Source organism: Rhea pennata, chromosome 5 (assembly GCF_028389875.1).
Source record: "Rhea pennata isolate bPtePen1 chromosome 5, bPtePen1.pri, whole genome shotgun sequence".
Taxonomy (NCBI): domain Eukaryota; kingdom Metazoa; phylum Chordata; class Aves; order Rheiformes; family Rheidae; genus Rhea; species Rhea pennata.
In genome coordinates this window covers 67,073,338-67,094,572 of record NC_084667.1, presented here as the reverse complement: position 1 = coordinate 67,094,572, position 21,235 = coordinate 67,073,338, and the positions used below count along the sequence as shown (strand labels likewise).

Here is a 21,235-nt window from a genome sequence, read left to right as displayed (position 1 = left end):
AGGGTCTGACTGCGATGCTACTGCGCAAGTGGATCCAGGCTCCCATGTCACTGCCGCAGGAGGATACAGCACCAGAGAGCCCGTGCAGCCTCCCTTCGCTCAGAGTGTGCACAGCTACAAACGCTCAGTCCTTGCGCAAGAGAGACATAAGGCTTGATTTTAACAGAGCTGAGTCTGAAACTCACGGACTGGAATTGAAATGACAGGGTGGCTTGTTCTTTTAAAGGCCAGGCCAGCCAGGCCTGCCTAATGATGCAGGCCAGCTGGTAACACGGGTGGATGGTGGGGGGGAATATGTAGGTGTGCACATGTTGTGGGGGCACAAGCGGTACTGTGAGAGTAAGTAATGGGAAGCAGATCACTTCCTGCGACTGGCCAACGAGTGAAAGCCCTGCAGGCCTCTGCGGGCTGTGCTGAGCAGGGAAATCGTTTTGTGCTGCCCAGCTTTGTGAGTGTTTAATTAACCATGCCCCAAAGGGGAAGAGTGAAAGAGAGCCTGCCGGGCGGTGGGAGTGCTTTCTGTGTGTAGAAGACAGGCTGGCAGCTTTACATGCCTATTTGGGGTTTTATGTTGTTAGACAGTGAGCGCCGAAGCTGGGTTCATTCCACAAAGCAGCTATTGTCCAGCTGCTGTGGCTCTGCCTGGTCTGCCCGGCAAGGTTTAACGGCAGATCACAGCCTAACTCTGCCGCGTGGCACACTCGCCTCCCCTGCCCTCGTGCTTTGGAGAAAGGACTGGGAGCAAATGAGGAGCAGGAGGTGGAAGAAGGACACTGTGAGTGAGAGAGAAGTAACCAAGAGAGGAGAATGAGGACCTGCTCCCCTGGCCGAAGTGGACTGCAAGCACTCGTGAGTGTTGTGGTGCCATCCTCCCAGGGCAGATCTGAGACTGGCAGCCTCCTCTTGGACATGCTCTTGGGAGAGGGAGCCTGGAAGCATGAAGTGACCTCAGTGTGAAATGCCTCATTCCCCAGCTGCCCTATGTCAATGGGGGCTGTGGGCTGGCAAGGCCTCCTGCCAGGGTACAATTACCTTGTCCAAAGATACTGGGCACTGCTACACCAATGCCACCGGTTCCAGGTGAGATTAGGCCCTTTGCTTCCCTTCTCAGTCCAAAACAACTTGAAAAGACACCGTGTAGTGATTGAAGGAATGGCACAAGTCTCAATGTTTATGTTGAGAACTGCATCTCAGCATCCCCCAACGCCAACAATTCATCTCTCAATAAACCTGCTACCCTAAGACCATTAAGTGCTCATCAAGCACAGAACAGGGAACAGAGCTGCTCCTGTCTGATGGTGAACAAAGTGCCCCATGCCTTCAGCTCCTGTTAGAGCCAGCAGAAGATAAAGCCACCCAGCATCTTGCAGGATGAGGCTAGTAGCTCAAAAGCTGCACAGGACATGAGAAAGCTCATTTTACAGCCTGTGGATGCTGCACGCACAGCTCTATTGACCTAGTCACTAGTAATTGGCCCAGTAACGGAGTAATTCAGTGGAAACAACTGCAGCTACCTGGGGGCAGTGTGCAGCACTCTGGAGCTCAGGGCACCTCATGCTGGGAGCAGGAGATTTGCAGCAAAATGGAATTTAGCTAATATGGAAATCAAGGTGATAAGAATGGCTTTCCAGTGAACTTTCCATTCCTCCCAAGGTGCTTCACCTTGCTTTGCCACAAGTAGCATCACAGTCCTCAGTCTGATCCAGGACCAACCTGACAGAAAGCCTTTTGACTGCTAAACTCTGTGGGTAGGGACTCACCTTCAGCTTGTGCTCATGCTCCTTGTTGACGCGGGACAGCAGTTGGGCTTTCCTTCTGTTGAGGGCATCGATGAGGGCATCACATTGGGCCACCAGGCAGGCCTCAAATTCCACGCTGTTCTCCTGTGGGTCAGAGCAGAGCATCACAGCCCTGCAGCCTTGCCAGCACCTCCCACCAGAGCTACCCCATGCCAAGGGAAAAGCAAATAGGTCCTGGAGGGCAAGAGGACTGTGGTGCTTACAACATACCTTAGCCAGATCTCACCACCCTCTGGCAGGATGTGTGCTGTGAAAGGCCTGCTTTGTGATCAGGTGGCTTACTCAGGGCAGCTAAAGGCCTTTCCAGCTGGCAATGGGGCACATTAGGAAGACTGTTGCCAGCAAGTTTAGGGAGGTGATCCTGCCCCTCTATTCAGCCCTGAGGAGGCCACATCTGGAGTACTGTGTCCAGTTCTGGGCTCCCCAGTACAAGAGAGACATGGAGCTACTGGAGAGAGTCCAGTGTAGGGCTGCGAACATGTTTAGGGGACTGGAACATCTGCCCTATGAGGAATGGCTGCGAGAGCTGGGCCTGTTAGCCTGGAGAAGAGAAGACTGAGAGGGGATCTTATCAATATATAAAAATATCTAAAGGGAGGGTGTCAAGAGGATGTGGTCAGACTGTTTTCAGTAGTGCCCAGTGACAGGACAAGAGGCAACAGGCACGAACTGAAACACAGGAAGTTCTGTCTGGATATGAGGAAAAACTTTGCTGTGAGGGTGACAGAGCAGTGGCAGAGGTTTCCCAGAGAGGTTGTATAATCTCCTTCTCTGGAGATGCTCGCCTGGACACGATCCTGTGCAATGTGCTCTAGGTGAGCCTGCTTGAGCAGGGCAGTTGGACTAGATGATCTCCAGAGGTCCCTGCCAACCTCAACCATTCTGTGATTCTGTGAATGCATTACAGGTTAGCCCCAGAAGTTTGAACTGTTGTTTGGGGGAGCAGCAGGCTTGTCATACAATAGTGTGCTCCCATGTAGTGGCAGCTTACAAGCAAACATTCAGGCCACTTCCAAAATCTTGTGGGAAAGGGCCAGTGACACAGACCCTGAGAGCTGGGTCTCAGCTCCAGGTCACAGACAACTGATCAGCTCCTGCCATCTCTGTCCCAGGGCGGCCATTTGCTGGGGATCTTCTCACTGCTTACACAAAGTAAGGGAAAGCTCAGCATAGGGATGTCAGAAAAGGAGTGACCCTCTCACATGGGGAAGATTGAAGATCTGCCTAGCCTAGAAGGACCAGGGCCAAAAACCAATCCCCAAGGCGAGCTTGCAGGAAATGGGGCGAGGCCCAGATGCTCTTGCCCTGCTGATAACCTGTCTTCCTCCTGGCGGTCAGAGGGGGACTCACTGTTCTCATTGTTTAATTTTCCTGATGGCCCCGGAGTTTGTCCCTTTTGGATCCATGTGTGTTTTTGGCCTCTGACACTTTTGGGGGCCACATGCTCCACCATGAAGCAACGCTGCTGTGGGAACCTGAACCTCGTCTTGTTTGTATGAAATCTGCTGCCTCATCTTTCCAAGGGGAGGGTTGGCTCACAGCTGCTCACTCCATGATGTAAATGGCTGAGGAAGCAGCAGTTTCAGGGAAAACTGCAGGGGAGCAAAGGGGAGTAATGTGAAGGAGCAGGTGCTGATTGTGGGTTCCCCTGGGAGAGAACCCAACAAACCCAACTGGAAAGATGGCGCAGGAGCTCACGAATTCATCCCTATGGGAAAGGGTTGTTCCTCAACCAGCAGATACAATACCTGAATTTGCTGCACCATGTTGCGGAGCTGGACCAGGAACTCCTTTGCTTCCTTGGCTCTGTCCGACAAGCCATTCAGGGCCTGGGAAAGCTGGCTCTGCAGACAGAAGAAAGAACATACATGTGAGCAGCCCGCAGCGAATACAGCCACAGGGTGGCTGTGATGGGCTACCGCACATCCCAGACTCATCGTTGAGCCAGAGGAGCCAGAGTTTATGGGGTTGCCTGTGGCACTGGAGTTGGGGATGGACTGCAGTCCCTGCTCTGCCTCCCTGGGATGTGCAGCCTTCTGCAATCTGATGAAGCATCCTTCTGGCCCTAGTGCCCCGAGTGTAAGGGGCATGCTACCATGACAGATGCCCTGGAATTGGGAGACAAGAGATTCAGTCTCCATCTCCTCCATAGGCTTCCCTGGGTCATGGTCATGGACAAGTCACATCCATGAGCCTCTGAAAGTCATTAACTCCTACGGCTCCCACGTGCTCTCCAGGGAGCTGGACACCAAAAGTCCTGTAGGATCTGACCTGTCCTGCTCCTGCCATCTGTTCTTCCTCTTTGGCTGGCTGATGAGGAGGTTGGTCAGCAAACAGGCATGAGGAGCAAAGGGGAGGTCGGGCCACCCGAACTGGAACGGCAATACTCCAAGACACCCTGGAAAACTAAGGCAGAGTACTGAATTCTTCTTCCTCTCTCAGCGCTATGGCTTTTAGCACGGGAGCAGACATCCACAGTCTGCTCTGGCCAACGCTGAGTTGAGCTGAGTGGCATAACACAGTAGTAATAATGATAATGTCTTATGCTTTTTCATTTTCATGGCACTTCCCAAACATTAACTCAGGAGTCCTCCCCTTTTGCTGTCATTTCAGTAAGAGTTATTATCTCAAGAGCTGGGCAAATCATCTGTGACAATTTACCTTTTTGAGAGATTTTGCCTCTTTCACTGGCTGCAAATTGCCTGCACAAACCATGCAGTTCTGAGACAAGATCCTTCAGCCAAGAAACTGCTGAGAACTGTGCACAGTGGAACCATGGACTGGGTGTCTGGTCATGGGGCATATCCACCCAAAAAGGTTTCTGCTTCCCAGAAGGGTGGCTGCACAGTAATTCATGTCTCCGGTAGCCACACTCACCATTACATACTCAATTGTGTTTTCAGAGGACTTTCATACTGCTTGGCAGAATGCACCCACCAGGAAAAGAAGTAAAACAACAACTGTGAAAACTTTGTCCTGGGCTGACCCTGAAGGGCCCACCGAACAGGGCATGGGGAGCTGCCGTCAACCTGGAGGAGCCTGTGTGCCTGATATAAGACAGCAGCTGAAACATTTGCCGGCTGCATCTCTTGAGTGGGGACAACCCAGAGCTGCTGATGGTGGCAAATAATTTGGCACGGGCTTTGGTTTGTTACTGAGCAATCTTGTGAGGTACTGGAGCTGCAGGGGCAAATGCTGCGGTACGAAGCACAGGTATTAGCTAGATTTTTCCCCTCCATGGAGTTTCATGTGACTCCTGTGGTCAGGACCTTGGCTCTGAGCTGGCACCTGCCCCTTTTATGCAGAAGGGCTGAAATTAAGGAAAAATGAATTGGTATCAAAGAGACTGGATAGCTAACAAATGGCAGCCATTTAATGACCCCCAAAACGACCTTACTGCTGCTTCCTAGGAGACTTTAATATAACCCTAGTGATTTTGGCACTTCCTTTGTGCCCGAGTCATTAGGATGTGGAGCTAATCAGTGAATGCATCTCTAATAAAAACAAGACTGCTAAGTCAGCTCAGCAGGCCTTTCCATCTCCCCTCCCTCCTCTCTCCGATCAAAGGCTAGAGGAGAAAGACACACTGCTGAGCTCTCCTGCTTGGAGAGACGGAAATCGGGAGCATGTGAGGAGACTGGGCGAGACAGAGCTGCCCTGGGCACAGCACAGGGCGCAAAGCACGGGCCAGCCCTTCCATCCATGCTCTGCACCCACAGTGTGGCCAGAGAAAGACGCTTATGGCCCCACATTCACCTGTCTCCTTCCCCCTTCTCTCCCGAAGGACTTGGACGTACAGTCTCTCACTCCTCTCCATCGCATCACCCTTAGCAATGGTCTTTCCTGTGTGTCAGGCACCTCGTGTGTGCCCAGCTCCACGGGCAGGAGACACGTGCACAGTGTGGACAACACCAGGGTGTGACCAGAGCTCGCACCGGAGCCCTGCAGAGCACAGCAAGGCGGTGTGTTGAGAACCGAGCGTGGAAGGGCCCTGCTCTTCGGCAGCGCGGGCAATTAATAGGGGGAATCAGCATGAGTTCGCTATGTTTACAAGCTCCTCATTAAAATTGCAGCATGGCTGCTGTTTTTCCTTTAATAAACTGTTTGAAAGCTTTTTTTTTGTATCAACATAAATTTCAGAAAGGGGATCTTGATATCGCCGTAACTCTCTGAGCTTTTCCTAATGGGAAAGCATTTTAAATGTGCGCTTAAAATTTATTAGGAGCTCTAGAGTGCCGGTATGCGCCATCCATGCAAGCCTTGCAGCATAGCTCTTTCACTCTGGACAGCACAGGTCTCCCTCAATTCACCCCTTTCCCTTGCTCAACGTGTGCTTGATGCCATCAGTGCTTGCAGTGTGGGAGTGCCTAAGGTTTATATAATAGTTAGGAAATCTTACTTTTTCAGCCACCGGAGCTCATAACATGCACACTGAACACCCTTGCCCTCGCGGTGGAGAATGCAGCACCAGTGCTGGCAAGCCCAGTTCACAGCAACATGCAGAAGAGCGAGCGTGGGTTGATCTGCCTGGGCAAAGTTGGTGTGTGGTACCAGCTCCTATGTACGGGTGGCCACAGGCTTTTTACTGGATACGGGAACTCTTCTGGCAAGTGTCTCCCACGTGGAGATGCCGAGCTGCAAGCCACCGCAGTCAGTCCCTTAAACGACGTTAATGAACGCTGTGTGACAAGGGAGCGCGTACGGGAACGCGTGCAGGGACCCGCAGGCATGCCTGAACGCATTCATTACGGCAGCGTTACAGGCACGGTGACAACGTGATTCATAACCATGCGACACAGAAAAAACGGGTCCTTCTGTTTTTTGTTGTTATGTTTATAAGCTAGGGCTGCAGAGAGGAGTTAAATGACTAATTTGGCCTGTAAATTGTAGCGGTACCTTTCTGAAAAGCCATTACCCTGGGAACAAACCCAAGCCTTAATGCCGCCTGTTGTTTCGGAGGAGTTAATCACCAGCCACGTGAAGCAGTCACAGGTTCTCCACAAGAGACAAACTTGGTAGCAGATGAGTGCGAGTGCTCCGCAGAGGAACACGGAATGAAGATCTAGAAGGGTAAGTGAGGGGGAGGATGGCGGCAACGAAGGCCCATACTATGAGGAGGTCTCGGGTAGGAGCAGGAGGGACACTGGGAGCAGAGGGAGAGGAGCAGAGTCTCCCCCATCGCTAGCAGAGGCAATGGAATTAATAAGTGTGAAACGAAGACAAATTCCACTTAGTTTGCTCTTAAAATCAAATGAATTTGTCCTTTCCAGAAAGCCGGCCTCTTCTTCTGATGCTCTTATTTCAAGGCAGCAAGAGGAGACCTCCGTAATGTACATTAGCATTAATGGGAGTTAAGCATTTAAATCTCTGTCCCTGGAGCACTTAGGAGCGACTCCATCCCCTTTCTTGTGCTAATAGCTCTGTTACCCTCCTTCTCAGGCAGAGCTGGCAAAGGGATTCCTGGCAGGCTTTGACTGTCTGTCGTCCCAGAGCGTGGATGAGTGCAGCTGGGTGCAAAAGGCTGGTGCATCAGTAGGGCTGCAGTCGGCTCCCGGCAGCCAGGTGCAATCATGAGAAACAGAGGAAAGCACCATTTTAAACTTCACACCATCTCTCAGAGCTGGTCTGATTTTCCTCCAGCATAACCCAGCTGCTGGCTATGGAGCTCCTCCAGGTTTACTCTGAGGTGAGAAGGGAACTGTGCCTGTCATTTTTGAATGTGCCAGGTCTTGCTTGGTGTTGAGTGCTGGATTTGCGGGACTCGGCTCTGCGTGACAGCTCCATCTGGCATACTGAGAAGAGTCTGAAGTTAGCTGGTGCTGGCCAGCAACAAGAGAGAGGAACAGTTGCTTTCATTTCAACCCCCAATTTGTTTGCAGGCTCTGACACTAGACAACATGCCCAAAGCAGCCAGGAGAGACACCAGTCTCAGGGAAAAGAGGCATCTCTAGAAGCTGAAAAGCGTTTGCTAGCCCAGGTCCCCCTGCCAGCTGGAAGCAACCAGAGCCCCTTTACACTCAGGAGCTGTGCAGCTCTGCGCTGCCTGTCTCCCAGCCCTGAGCGGCTCCACCTCTATGCGAGAAAGTAAGCTTCTGCTGACGTTAAAAGGTTGCCAGTTCAAATGAGACCAAGAAAAGTACATTTTTGTTCAAGGTCAGGCCAAGTGTACACCCATGTGCAGCATCTTCTGTACAACAGTGGTCAGCAGCAAATCTCTAGGGAAGAGTTATGAAGGTAAAAAAAAGCATAAAAGGTATCTCCGTAAGTGCTCTTCCAGCCTCCACCACTTTGCAGCTCAGGAATCTCATCAGGTAGGCAGGGCTTTCATGTAAGGTCTGTAACTCTCCTTGAATTTCTCTTCCATAAAACTGTCCAGTCTCGTCTTGGACCAACATAGCTTTTACCGTTCACAAGATCCTATACCAAGAAGTTCATAGCTCACCCATATGCCATGTGAAAACCACCTCCTCTGCGTTGTTGCAAGCCATTCCCTTTGCAAGTACCATTTGCACCTGTGACTGTACAAGGCCACATTTGTCATGGATGAGTAAGTTCTCCCTGTTACCTAGGACTGAAACTCACCCTGAAAGAGCTCTTGGCCTTATGCTGAGACTCCAGGACCAGTTCTGACATCCCAAGCGTTGCGACGAACTCCCATGTCTTCTCTCCTTTCAACCAGGTCATCTCATAGCCACTTCCTCTGCTGGAACAAGAGCTGTTACCCACCAGGAGGAAGTGTCTGAATGTGGGCAGAGAGGCTACCATAACAAAGCAAAACAGAAGAGGAATGAGCCATGGTAAGAAAAGATGCCATTCCTCATTCTGCTTGTACTCTTGAAAGGATGAGGAGCTGTCACAGATGCTAGAGTTGAAGTCATGTGCTACTTTAATTAAAGTACAGGACCTACAGTTTTTGAATCTTGAGGCAAGCTTACTGTATGTGATGCCTGACTAATTAAAATGTGATGTTTAATTAGAACTTGCATTAAATCAGAAAGTTGATGAAGCTAAACTGCTACTAATTGGCTTTCCGTTCCAGGCATGAGAGCCTGACTTCAGGATTCAGAGCTGCCTATGAACAGAAACCAGGGGCTCTGTGTTTGAGCTGCTGCCTGGACCATCAGGAGAGCTGATCCTGTCCCTCCAAACATGAGCCTGCCACTCTCCAAACATGAGCCTGCAGTACAGAGCGAGGACCTGGACCTCCCTGACTAGCAACACCAGGCTCACAGACCTGGTGGCTAGACATCAAAGAGGGACCTTGTCGTTTCCATTCAGTGCCACCCTGCAGGTTGCGTGTGGCCAGTGAAGGGAATGGAGCAGCAGCAGCTACACCTTACCCAAAACCTTCAGACCTCTTGTAGGAAACCAAAGCCTGCAGATACTGCAAGGAGTGAGCAGGGGAGACTGAGGCAGCACCACGTCCCAGGGTCCTGCAAGGGTTGAGTCTTCCTGGGAGACACTGGGTGACCACAGGGAGTTGGCTATGCCTTGTGCAGCAAAAGATCCCACCAATCTGTTCTGAGGAGAGGCTCCTTCCAGCTGAGGCTGGGTTAGGTTAACTCGGGCTGTCAGCCCTGATCGCACGAGCGCTAGACACCCACTTCATCCCTTCTTGTGAAGACGCACCAGCCTCAGTTCAGCCTCATTTTGATCACTACTTCCAGAGAACAACTTCTAGAGCTCTTGTAGTTTACCAGCTCCCAGTCCACATGATGTGATGTGACATTGCACAGTGCTTGGCACTTAGTACCTATGTGGGAATAAAGAAACCTCTTACCAAAATCACTTTACACCTCTGCAGCTACTCTTACCAAACCTGAACCTCTTCAAACATTTGTTTGACAAGGTTACTTCCTAGAAACCTCCACAACCGGCATTAATCATTTCCCTGCCCTTTTTCTCCTCAGCAAGGGAGCCCCAGACCAACTCCTCCCTGATTGTCTCCAAGATCGATACCAGTCTGATCTGCCTATGGTGACCCCAATCACGCCCTTCCGCCACGCTGTGCTAAATGAGACCTGTGATCAATCACCGCCGTGTCCATCTGAGCGTGCCAAATCCAGTGTGCCAGGCACAGATTACGCATCCCGGCGTGACCCTCTGCTCTTTCCAGCCAGCCAGCTTGCTGTGCTGGGTGCTGCCAGGGCAGCAGCTGATTTCTGACTCTCTCTGCAGCTGTGACCTCCTGCCTCTCTCTCCTCTCTGCTCTGCTGAGCCAGGTCCCCTGAAACTGCACCAAGCATGCAGAGGTGCAGCAGCCCCTGGTTTACACCTGGAGCCCCCCAAGGCAACCCCCCGCTCGCCCAGGGTGTCTGCCCCTAAAAGACTGCTTGAGAGCAGAGCTTTCCCTGCTGCTCGCTCGGTCTCTGCATGCTGAATTCGTCGGTGTTTTCTGAGCGTCATCAGGTGACAGAAACCCTCGGAAGCTGGCCTGAATCGCTGGAGAGCAGCGTTCACTCCCAGGCCCTCCCTGCCTCTGGCACGTTTGCAAGATGAGCAAAGCCAGACCATCCTACTTACTAATAACTGTAACTTTGAGCCAAGAGAGGCTACAGGAAGAGCGTGGCGCTGAACTGCACCCCTCTCCAAAAGGAGCTATTCTGCTGTTGCATATTTGACACAGACTCAGCTCAGGTTCTCCTGCCTTCCCACGAGAAGGATGTGCTCTAAGCCTGACACAAAGCTCCTGAACGAGGCAAATGACGGTAATAGATGGAAAAGTCTGTGCTTGCACACAGACACCGTGGTGCAGACGGTTTTGTAAGCAAAGCTCCTGGGGGCAAATTCCAGGCAGCAAATACGCCCCTAGGAGCAGCTCCTGCTCCCTCGCTGCAGACGATGGGGGAAGCAAGGGACAGGAAGGCAGTGACAGCTAACGCTGGGTAGTGGGGGCCTTGGTTCTTCTCCTTCACTGCTGATATGCTGAAGAAACCCGGGTATGCACGAGGAAAATGAAATGCAAAGTACTAACACACAGCAGCCCCGGGAGAAGAGCGCTATGGGGGGCGTGTGCCCGGCGCGCCCGCGGGCTGCGCTGCCCCTGCCGCCTGCGCAGCAGCCTGGAGGCAGCTGGGCACCTGCGAAGCAGATGATCCTGCACACACAAGGCAGGCTGGGCCTCCGGGGCAGGCAGGGATCTGCAAAGCGGATTAACTCCAGGGCAATTTTTAACAACATAGGAGTTAATTCCAGGGCCTGTGGAGAGGCTCCTCTGCCTCCGCAAGAGGCAGGGATACCATTACACCCGCTGTTCTCATTAAGACCCTGCAAATCCTCCCACTGCCCAAGACCGCAGAAGAGGCTGTTCAGCTCTTCTGGCAGCTTGGAGAAATCAGAGCCCCCCTGAGAGGCAGCCTGCGCTGTCCCTGGGCTGCCAGCTTCTCCCTACATCCACTGCGACCTAGTGAACAACCTTCTCGCGAGGCACCTCGCTGGCGAGCTTTGCACGCCCGATCGTTTGTCGCGGCCCCGCAGACAGCGCCGTGAAGCACCGCTGTTGCCTCAAGCGCCTCCAGAAGCCTTGCTTGAAGAAAGTCTGGCTAACGTGCAGGGGCGCTGGCTTGAGAATTCAAAGCGTGGGTTCAGGTCCTCCTTCTCGCACGGGCTTCTCCCGAGGGCTGCTGAGAAGTGATTCCAGACTGCAAAGCACGAGGTGTCCCGGTCGCAGAAGCCAGTTAGGTCTACGAATTGAGAGGCAGAAAGATCTAGTGAACAGAAGGATTCACAGCAGGAGCAAAATGCTCTGCTGCTTTGGAGTGGAGTAGTGTGACCTGGCCCCCAGGCGCCGCAGCCCAGGCGTCCGCGAGGGGCTCTGCGGTGCTCCACTCCCAGCCGGTGATCTGGGAGCCAGGACTATTCCTTAGCAGTTCTGGCATAGGAATTGCATGCATTAAAGTCCATGGAAAGAGCATGAGTTACAATCTCAGTGCAAGATTTGCTTCCGCCAAGGTTGCCCAGTGCTGGCTAACGTGCTACTCCAGGAGTTGGCGACCAAGGCGCAACAAGCAATCTGTAGAAGAGCGGCAGTCCCCCGCCAGGCGCCGGTGCCCTTCTGCGGCGTGGGCAGGCGAAGGGGCTCCAGGCAGGCCGCAGGACGCGCCAGCCCTCGGCCAAGCCGCGAGCGGGGCCGGGCGAGCCGCAGAGCCGCCGCGCTAGCACAGATGGCCTGGTGGCCTTTGCCAGGGCTACCGCAGGACATGAGCACGCTACTGAGACCAGGCTAAATAAAATACGCCAGAAGTTCAGTGTAAATTCAGCATTGCCTGTCGCAAGCCCGCAGCAAGGCCGGGAGGAGGCAGAGCAGGGGGCCTGCCAGAGCTCAGGCTGCGCTCCCCGGAGCGGGGAATCCCAGGGCTGTGCAGGAGGCAACGGAAGGATTTCAGCAAGGTCACCATGCCTGGAAAGAATACATCCTTGTCTTCTTTCCAAGCTGAAGCCTTTGAATCAGCTCTGCCCGCTGAGGAAATACAGCGCCCTAGGGTCTGTGTGCACACAGCCAGTGTCGGGGCCATCTGCGCGCACGAGTGACGGCGCGCCGGGCTCTGGCTCCCGGCTGATCCCTGCGAGCGGCCGAAGCCAGCTGGCCCTCAACGGGCAGCCACGGGGGAGTCACGCGGGCAGCAGCGTGTTTTTATTGGGGGGGGGTGTGTGGGGGGATCTCAAGCAGGCCCCTCTGAGCTCACCTGGACCTCACCCGCCACCGCCCGCGGGGACCCTGCCTCGCGCCGGCCTCCCCAGCCCACAGCCAGCAGGCCCCGATAACCCTGCGGCAGCTCCTTATCGCACCGGATGGCAGACGCGCGGCCGCGCGCGAGATTTCACTTTGATACTCGACGTCTTAGGGCGAGTGGGGATAAATAAAAACAACCTGGTCTGAGCTGATAAGGCTTCCCACGCCGGCACTGCCAGGACTGACAGTGATTTTGCTCTGCATTGCAGCGCCCAGGAAGGTTTTACTGCTCTGTTATCGACGCTATCAAAAAAATAAGTGGCTTTAACAAAATCCCACGCGGGCGTCCCAGGCGGAAGATCGCTGCGGATGCGTAGCGGTGTGGGATCCGGGGCAGGGTGCTGCTCGGAGGCGGAGGGGACGGCGGCGAGCAGAGCGGCCGCCCGCCGGGTGGGCGAGCAGCTCCAGCCTTTGCGAGCGCTGCGCAGGGCTCCGGGCGGCCGTTCGCTGTTTGCACGGTTGCCGCCCTGGGCTCAGCGCCGCTGCAAGGTGCCTGCAGCAGACAGCAGCAGGCAGGTGAGCAAAGTGCTTTGAGTTTTAGGGAGAAGAAGGGTGAACACCGAGATGTTACTAATAACCCTTTGATATCACCCAATTAACTCCTGCTTTGCTTCATTAACGCTCAGCAACAAATCACCTCAGCTTTTCATCAGCAAAACCGAACGCACATCACTGGTATCACAGAGAGAACTGGCAGCTCTACCACAGAGATGCTGATAAAAACAGAAGCTGAGCAAGGGTCTGCTGGCTGCCTGCAGGCACCCCGCGGGGCAAACACGCTAAGGGTGAAAAGCTATTTCAATAACTACCAAGTATTGCAGCTTTATCAGCGCAGATCTGGGGAGCAAGCTGGTGCTGTGGACCTGCGGTCCACACTCTGCATGTCTCAGGAGGAGATGTACTTTGGACTAGGTCGAGTCGGATCCCGCCAGCAGCTGCTGTACCTCGGGGTGCTCCTGGAGCGCCTCTTCCAGACGATTTCCTCCAAAAGGAATCCAAGCCCTGCGCCAAAGTTGCTCTGCGGTGTGAGTCAAGCGCTGCAAATGGGGACAACTGGGAAAGTCACTTCAGAGGAGCACTCCTGGTTGGAGATAAAACACTAACGGACGTACCCAGGGAGGCCTCCTAAGGCCTCCTCCCGCCCCGGGCAGCTCGCTGGGAGCTTTCTTGTACCCGCGATGTCGAGAGCGGAGCGTGCTCAGCTGGCAATGTGTCCCCAGCTATTCCACGTCCCTTGCTGAATTCAATGAGATGCACGCTGCTGCAGCTCTGCACGCGGAGATCAGGGTGCAAACGCAGGTAGAGAGTGCTGGGAATTCACAGCAGCTGTTCACTGCAGGCTGTTTTTCTGAGCTGAACGGTAATTTCCACATCCTCGCCTGCACAGCAATTTCCCCTGGAATCTTGTTACCAGGATAATATTAATTGAGCTGGCTTCTTCAAAGATTCAAACCCCAGTGAGAAGGCGATGAACTTTGCTGACAGCAGCTTTATACGAGTGGGACTAGAACAAATTCCTCCCCGCGGTCTCTCGTGGGGGCAGCTCCGGATGCAGCAGCCAGGAGCTCAGCTCCCAGCTCTGAAGCCCACAGCTAGCTGAGATGGCAATGGCATCCTCAGGACTCATCTCTCCATCTCTGAAGCACTCACAGGCAATCTTGCAGACAGAGGGGAAAGGCTAGCACAGGCTGTACAAAGCATCCACGCACAACCCTCCTTTCTTTCCCCGCCGCAGGCTCAGCTCTCCCCACGCCTGCTATCGGTCTGGGGTCGCTCCCCCTGCACCAGTGTAACCAGGCGCAGGGCATCACCAAAGGTGAAGGGTGGTAGAAATCGCATGCTGGCCCGTATGCTGTCTTTGGCCATGTCCGTGCAATTCTGCGGTAACTTTGCTTCCTCCTACAATTTACAGTCACTGGGGCCCGACAAATGTGAAGTTGCACAAAACAGGCACAGAGGGAAAAGCCACACAGCTTTGTCACGAGCCAGCAGTGAATCTGCAGAGCCTTTAACAAGAAGGCATCAGCTAAACGCAGTCTTTGCCCGTGGTTTTCACCAGATGCCTGTGTGACCCTTGCTACTCCTGGAGGCCAAGATGAGGTCTTGGAGAAAAGGGCTCCTCCTCTGCTTGCATTAATGACACCCAAGTCCCCACATAAGGCTGACTTTACTGCAGCACTTAATGTGTTTGTACAGTCTCCAAACGCCACGACATTGAGATCACGACCAACATCACCCATTTACTAGCGCTCCCAAGATCCTCCCACAGTTCAGGCCTAACACAACTCCCAGGTACCAACAGCACAACATGGGGGTCTGGGCTCACTTCCAGTCCCACAGACAAACTTCACACTTTAGGAATGCTCTTTGGGCTGAAGAGACTTGCAGATGTGATGCAGGCAGACACCAAAGTGACACGCACCAGCAACAGAGGCACGGGCAGCTTTCAGGGAGGCAGACGGGAGGCAGCAAAGAGATGCTTTGGCTGGAAAAGGCAAGGCGAGGATGCTGGTGCAAGCCAGGCCCTCTCAAAGCAATGGTAACGTGTAGCTCCTTTCAAATAATTTTCTGAGTGATCTCTTGAGGAGCGTGACTGGAATGATGGCTGATTAGAGTCACTTGCGACCCAGCCAGGAGCATCCTGATCTATAGCCGCCGTCATGCTGTTGGTGGCATTTCCAAAGCACCCTGGAAGCGCAGGGCTCATTTGCTGTGTGTCAGTGTTGTTATGTTTCCAGAGATGAATGAGGTTGGTGAGAGGCAGAGGACAGCCTGCAGCTGATCTACGCCTTCTCCTGGCTCCCTGCCCTTCCCTGCAAGGCACAGTCCGGAAATCATACCTTGGGTCCGGAGTGTGTGGAAATAGCTCCCGTGGACCAGCACTTACAGCCACTTACCCGAGCAGGTGGCCTGGTTCTTTGCTAGAGGGGCAATTCACAGGCAGAATAAGCACAAAAGTACACCGATGCTCATCTCTGGAAAAGCTGGGAACACACTATCTCACACATGTTCTTCCTACACTTGCAGAAAATGCAGGAAAAGGAGGTTTCAGTGCTCTCTACTGCTCCCCAGTGCTCAGAGCACTGAGTGGTGGACCAAACCCCTACGTGGCGAAGCGCAGCCTCGTGGCCCTTCCATGGGCCGTGACAGCTGGGCAGACAGTACCTGCGTCATACCCTGCTCTTCCTACGATGAGCTCCCAGAGCTGGGGGGAAAGCCAGGCTGACCTCCATCCTCCAATTCTGCACTTCTCTTGTTGTTTCCAGCTGACCTAGCTCTTCTTGGACCAGAAGAAGAAGTGGTCATTGCTCTCACCTAGGGGGTGACCACTCAGGGGAGCGGTGCACGTCCGAGCACATCCTACTCACATGCTTCTCTGAGGAGCAGGGAGCTGGAGCCCAGAAAGCTGCTCTTGCAGAGCTGCTGTGGGAACATGCATGGACTCCCCCCTGCTGGAGATCTGACCCTACGTTTTCCTCAGCACCAGAGGAATCAGCCTGGATGGTAGCATGGTCCTCCCTCCATGATGCTTCCTCTCCTAGTCTGCATGAGGACATTCCCATTGGGAATGGCTTCCTACAGCCTCCTCTGCTTTTGACTGCAGCTGCTGTTACCACTACAGCAGGAAGATAAAACTAGCAGAATTGAATCCAATTAGAAAGATCAGGAAATGAAAGAGATGGGAACGTTTCCAAGTTGCTGAGAGCTCAGCATGCCCTTGTGCCAAGAAAGGAGAAGCACAGATGAGGAGGCAAGTGTGCCTGCTCCCAGTTACGTGATGGCATCCTTTGGCAGTATCAGCACTGCACCAAGCAGAGGTGCTGGAGACCTCCGGGAGAGAGTCTAGTGCAACGCTATGCAGCATTGCTCAGCATCACATCCACACGGCCCCATTAACATGCCCTACTAATTGGTGGGGACATAGGTCTGCACCGCTCAGGCTGTGTCTAGAGCAAGCTCTGGAGTAGCACCACACAGCAGTACCTTGGCCTCCTGTTTGAGGGAAGCAGACTGGCCGCAGGCCCTGATGGCAAAGCTCTTCCTGATGCTTCAGTTAGTTAGTGGAGGGTACAGCTATTGACCTCCTAAAGTCACCTGGACTGCCTACTGAAAAGGCCAACTCATCAACAGATGTCCCTTGCCTAAGCACGATAAAGGACAGGACACGTTGCGGACAAGACTGCTAGGAAAAAACACCCAGAAGATGAGTCTGTGCTGAAGGGGAACTGCACAACTCTGGGTGAGAATGCATGTTAGTCAGATGTGCCATTAGATGCTGCTTCCCTCTGGACCTCTACCTGTGTAGAGTTAGCCCTGAATGAATATCCGGGGGAAAATGGAGAAAGATGGCTCACTGTGCTAGAGTTATCCACTTGCCTGTTGGGCAGATGTTGAGAAAGTCAGTGCATGGCAAATATTAAGAGTAATAAGGTTCATAAGTGCAGCATAATCAGGGCAACTGATCTAGTTACAATCAGCCTCAAAAAGCACAGAGTTCAACTTCTTGAACAACACTGCAGGTTGCTCTACAGGCTCATAAAGCATGATCTTCTACATCTCAGGCAGCCTCTGGAATAGCATTCTTATTGTTTTAAAAAGTAATAAATTCATTGCACAGCCTTAAGTAGAGTGAACAGCAGTTAATGAAACCATAGAATCACAGAATCAGTAAGGTTGGAAGGAACCTCTGGAGATCATCTAGTCCAACCCCCCTGCTCAGCACGGTCACCTAGAGCACGTTAGACAGGGTTGCATCCAGGAGGGCCTTGAAGATCTCCAGAGAAGAAGGCTCCACAGCCTCTCTGCACAACCAGACACTACCTTTCCTTAGGAGTCTGCTTAACAGCTAATCTCTGCGGCAGCTGATCCCTCTTTAGATCACTGTTCTTTGTGGCATTTTCTCTTCACTCTGCCTAAGCCTCTGAGCCCTCGATTCCCCTTCTGAGGGCACAGGCGTTACGCACTCACTCTACGTCCTGAGCTCCTGGGCCTGCAGCGAGTGCCGTCTCCCTGATCTTGGCTGCTGCCGCGGAGCTGGGTCTCCGAGATGCGATGGCAGGGGTCTAGGCCAGCCTCCCTGCAGCAGTGCCAAAAGCTGCTTGTGAAATGCTGTGTGACAGGCTGCAGCAGGGGACTGACACGGCTCACGTGCTGTCCCCAAGGAACCTCTGCCTGGGGGAGTGAACCTGCTCGTCACTCCCTGCTGTGCACGGGGGAGAGCGGGGCACGGCGATTCCCGGGCACGAACTCGCCGACACGTGATGTTACTCTCCATGGCAGTGCTCTTGGTTGGCCTCACGTCAGCAGAACTGAGCCAAACATCACTTCTTTCTCCACTGAGATGAAATAAATCCTCCGGTTCTTGCTAGAAAGGTCCCCCAAACAGCCTTTTCAGGACTACGTGGCACTAGGATCCATGCAGGAGGCTATCTGCACAACCCAAGGGAGCCTCTCTCCCCTAAATAATAAAGACACAGGTCAGCATGGTCTAAGTCACAACAGTCCCACCAACTTTGCTCCTCTGACCTTGCAGAAAGCTTCCTATTTCCATCAGCAGAGCTCAGCCAAGCAAACAAATTACGCAGTTCTACACAAAGCTCAGTGACTCTGAGGTTCAGTGAAAAGCCATGATATCAGTCCCCGGACGGCTGGATTTGTGACAGGGATACTGCCTCATCAGGCTGGGTGCAGCAGAAGCCTTTGTAACTAAACAACTACATTTTATCATAGCTATAGCAGACAGCAGATGATACTAGATGACAACTTTGACAGGACTGCTTTTATTTTATTTTCTCTTTCTGTGTCTGCATTTGAAGAAAATCCCCACTGACCTACACAGGCAGAACTGAGATATATGTCATTTAAGGTGCTTTAAAATGAGTTTACAAGGTTGCTGCAAGCTAGAAGCATAGCCACTAGGCTACCTTCTGGTAGCTGCACTGCTATGACCAAGAACAGCCTCCGCTCACTGGGAAACCTACTTTGGGTCTACATCCCAAAGCAGGACTGCACTAATGATGCACCCTGAGAAAAGGCTGTCCTGTACTATCCCTCCCACAAGCTAGTGAAGGACTCCAAGAGAGGCAGTGGGAAGGTGGAGTCTCTGACAGAGATGGAAGGCCAAATATCCGTTGTATCGTTAGGAGTATATGCACTGTGTGACCAAGATGCCACTCTTGCTGTCCTGTGACGGCGGCGCATTTGTACGTCAGCTGTCTCTCTGAACAAGGTGGCAAAAGTCAAAGCATCCCACTCAATGATGCTTAGGAAACATCCACCAACAAGTCCAGCTTGCCAGCTCTTCCCAAGGACTCCCATGTCCCCATGCCCCAAAGAGAGGAAGACATGAAGCAGTTGGTGATTATGGTCAAGGTTAATAATATATACACAGTAAGAGCAGCAAACTCTCTCTCTGCTTCAACTCACCAGTGTGAAAGGCTCAAGGCTGTAATATGTAGAGGATGGGATGCACCAGGGTTAGGGTTAAATCCATACTGAGACTCTAAATTTAAGTCTGCATTTTCCTGGCAGGATTCTTCCATCATTTTTCTTGCAGAATTTCTTAAACCACTTATGTAATGTGCAAATACCCAGAGAACAGCACAGTCCCCAGAACCAGGGCTCAGGTTTGTCAGCACAGCAGGGAGATCAGGGTAAAGATTCGGTACATCTCACAGTGAAAGAAAAGCAAACCAGCCGCATTGCTTCCTATGGGGAGCCACGGAAATGCGGCATTTGGCTGCCTCTACCTAGCAAACAGCCCCCGGGCTGACGCTCCACTCGACCTTCCTTCTGCTTTGGGTTCAGGGAATGCCAGAGGGCTTGAGTCAACTCGAGGGAAGGCTAGGAAACGCTCTTACTTATCCAGAACACACGAGCATTTGGGGAAGGACTCCCAGAAAAGGTCAAGGAGCTTTTAAACACTTCTAATCACATCCAAAGCAAGGAAAGGCTTGGGTCTGCTTAGGCTGGAATGGCACAAATTTCTGCTGCAGTTTTTCATTCAGAAAATATGAAGGATGATTCTGGAAGTGGCAAGGGAAGTCCCACCACACAAATCCTGTCTCCTTAGACCCAGTCTTCCTCTATGGTGCATGGGCAGATATGTAAGCAAAGACTCAGGTTATGGACTCATGTGCCAGGCCACAAATCCAGATCTGTTTTATGTGCAGAATAAACGTACTACGGATGTACATATGGGCAAACAAAACAGGATCATCAGCCTGCAGGCAAAGCTGCCGGGGATCCATTCACCTACTGTGTTGGGTAGAGGTTAGCACAACAGTGTTCAGATGTTGCGTGCAGGCAATCCTGTCATAGCCCAATACCCAGGAAGGTGCACAGTGCAGATCTTATGCTTTTTGTCTTAAAATAACACTCTGTTTGCTTTCAATCCAATTACTGCCTTCCTATTCAGCCTGCCTCCTTGGTTACTCACATTTTAGCTCTGCCATCCCATTATTGCATTAAATCTTTAAATCTGATTATATTGTTTGGAGTTAAATATAAACCCGATTAACTGCATAAAACAATGATTTTTACCAGTCCTAGCCCAAAGTCAGGAGTATTTGGGAAAGCAGGTCGAAAGCCCTGTGAGGCAACTCTTTCTGTACTGAAGTTTATTGACCACATTTTTTTCTTCTCTTATGGCCTCAATAACCATCTGTGTGTTGCAGCCTGCTACAGTCACAAACAGGCTTGACAGCTAGCCAGCATCTTGACTTTGCTTTGACATTTAATCGCCTGCAAAAGCTGCTGGTTTTATCGTGCTCTTCAGCTCTGAACTCGGTAAGGTAAAGGAGTACACGCCACTGACTGGCGCTCAACGCACTCGCAAGGACTGGCATGAAGAGCAGCAGCAACTCAGCATCACCATCACTGACAGTCATGAAGTCCCACCAAGGAGGCAGCTATGAAAGTGCCTTCTTACCAAATATGATCCTGGTACGGCATCCAGGAGGCCTGATGCAGAAACCCTGCTCTGCCATATGTGACCGGTGTGACATTGGGCAAGTCCACTTCTCTCATCTTCTGCCAGTCTAGATCAGAAAGCTCCTGCGCAGTTGAGTGGGTGAGCACCCAAACTAGGGAGCTTCATGTGTCGAACGCAAAGTTAAAAGCACAATGTTCAAACAGCATTAACATAAACGCCAACACTGAACAGGTCACACAGCCTTAACACCCTCCTCACAGCTCTGTGTTTTGCCACCTTGGCAATCTGAACGGAGGTGGGAACAGACCTTGGCTTTTAGAGACCCCAGCCTGGTGCATTATCCACTATTTCTTGTTTCACTACCCTTTGCCTCTTTGGCTGCTGACCAAAACATGGATTTTACAGAACAAACAGCAAGCACTCAAGAACTAAGCTCAGGGGAGGTTTGCAAAGGCACAGATGGGAGATGGCATCTAATTCCCTTTGGCGATCAACACACAGCCCTTTCCTTCAGCTAGAGAAAGTGCACATCTCCCCCAAGCATCTCCACAAAGCAGGACTGAACTACAGCCTTACAGACAACCCATCTGCCGGCATTTCCTAATGAATCCTTGACCCTGCAGTCTTAGGGGATGGGCTAGTGTGCCCAAAAGCTTGTCTGCCTTTTCCAATTAAATTAGTCTAACAAAAGATAACTCCTCTCTCCCTCACATCTTACCTTGGGCACACTCAAAGTCCAGCACAACCACAGGAGCATTGCTCTTCTGCTCT

At 52.3% G+C, this 21,235-nt stretch overlaps 1 protein-coding gene across 1 annotated transcript in view; it reads right to left on the bottom strand.

Annotated features, from left to right (window-relative positions):
- The window catches only part of TRIM9 (tripartite motif containing 9), a 74,202-nt gene that overhangs the window by 30,026 nt on the left and 22,941 nt on the right, over nt 1-21,235 (bottom strand). Inside the window, exons 2-3 of the mRNA XM_062576400.1 lie at nt 3,548-3,643; nt 1,761-1,883 (exon numbers count right to left, since the gene is read on the bottom strand). Coding sequence (XP_062432384.1) covers nt 1,761-1,883; nt 3,548-3,643 — 219 coding nt within the window. The remainder of the gene's footprint in view (nt 1-1,760; nt 1,884-3,547; nt 3,644-21,235) is intronic.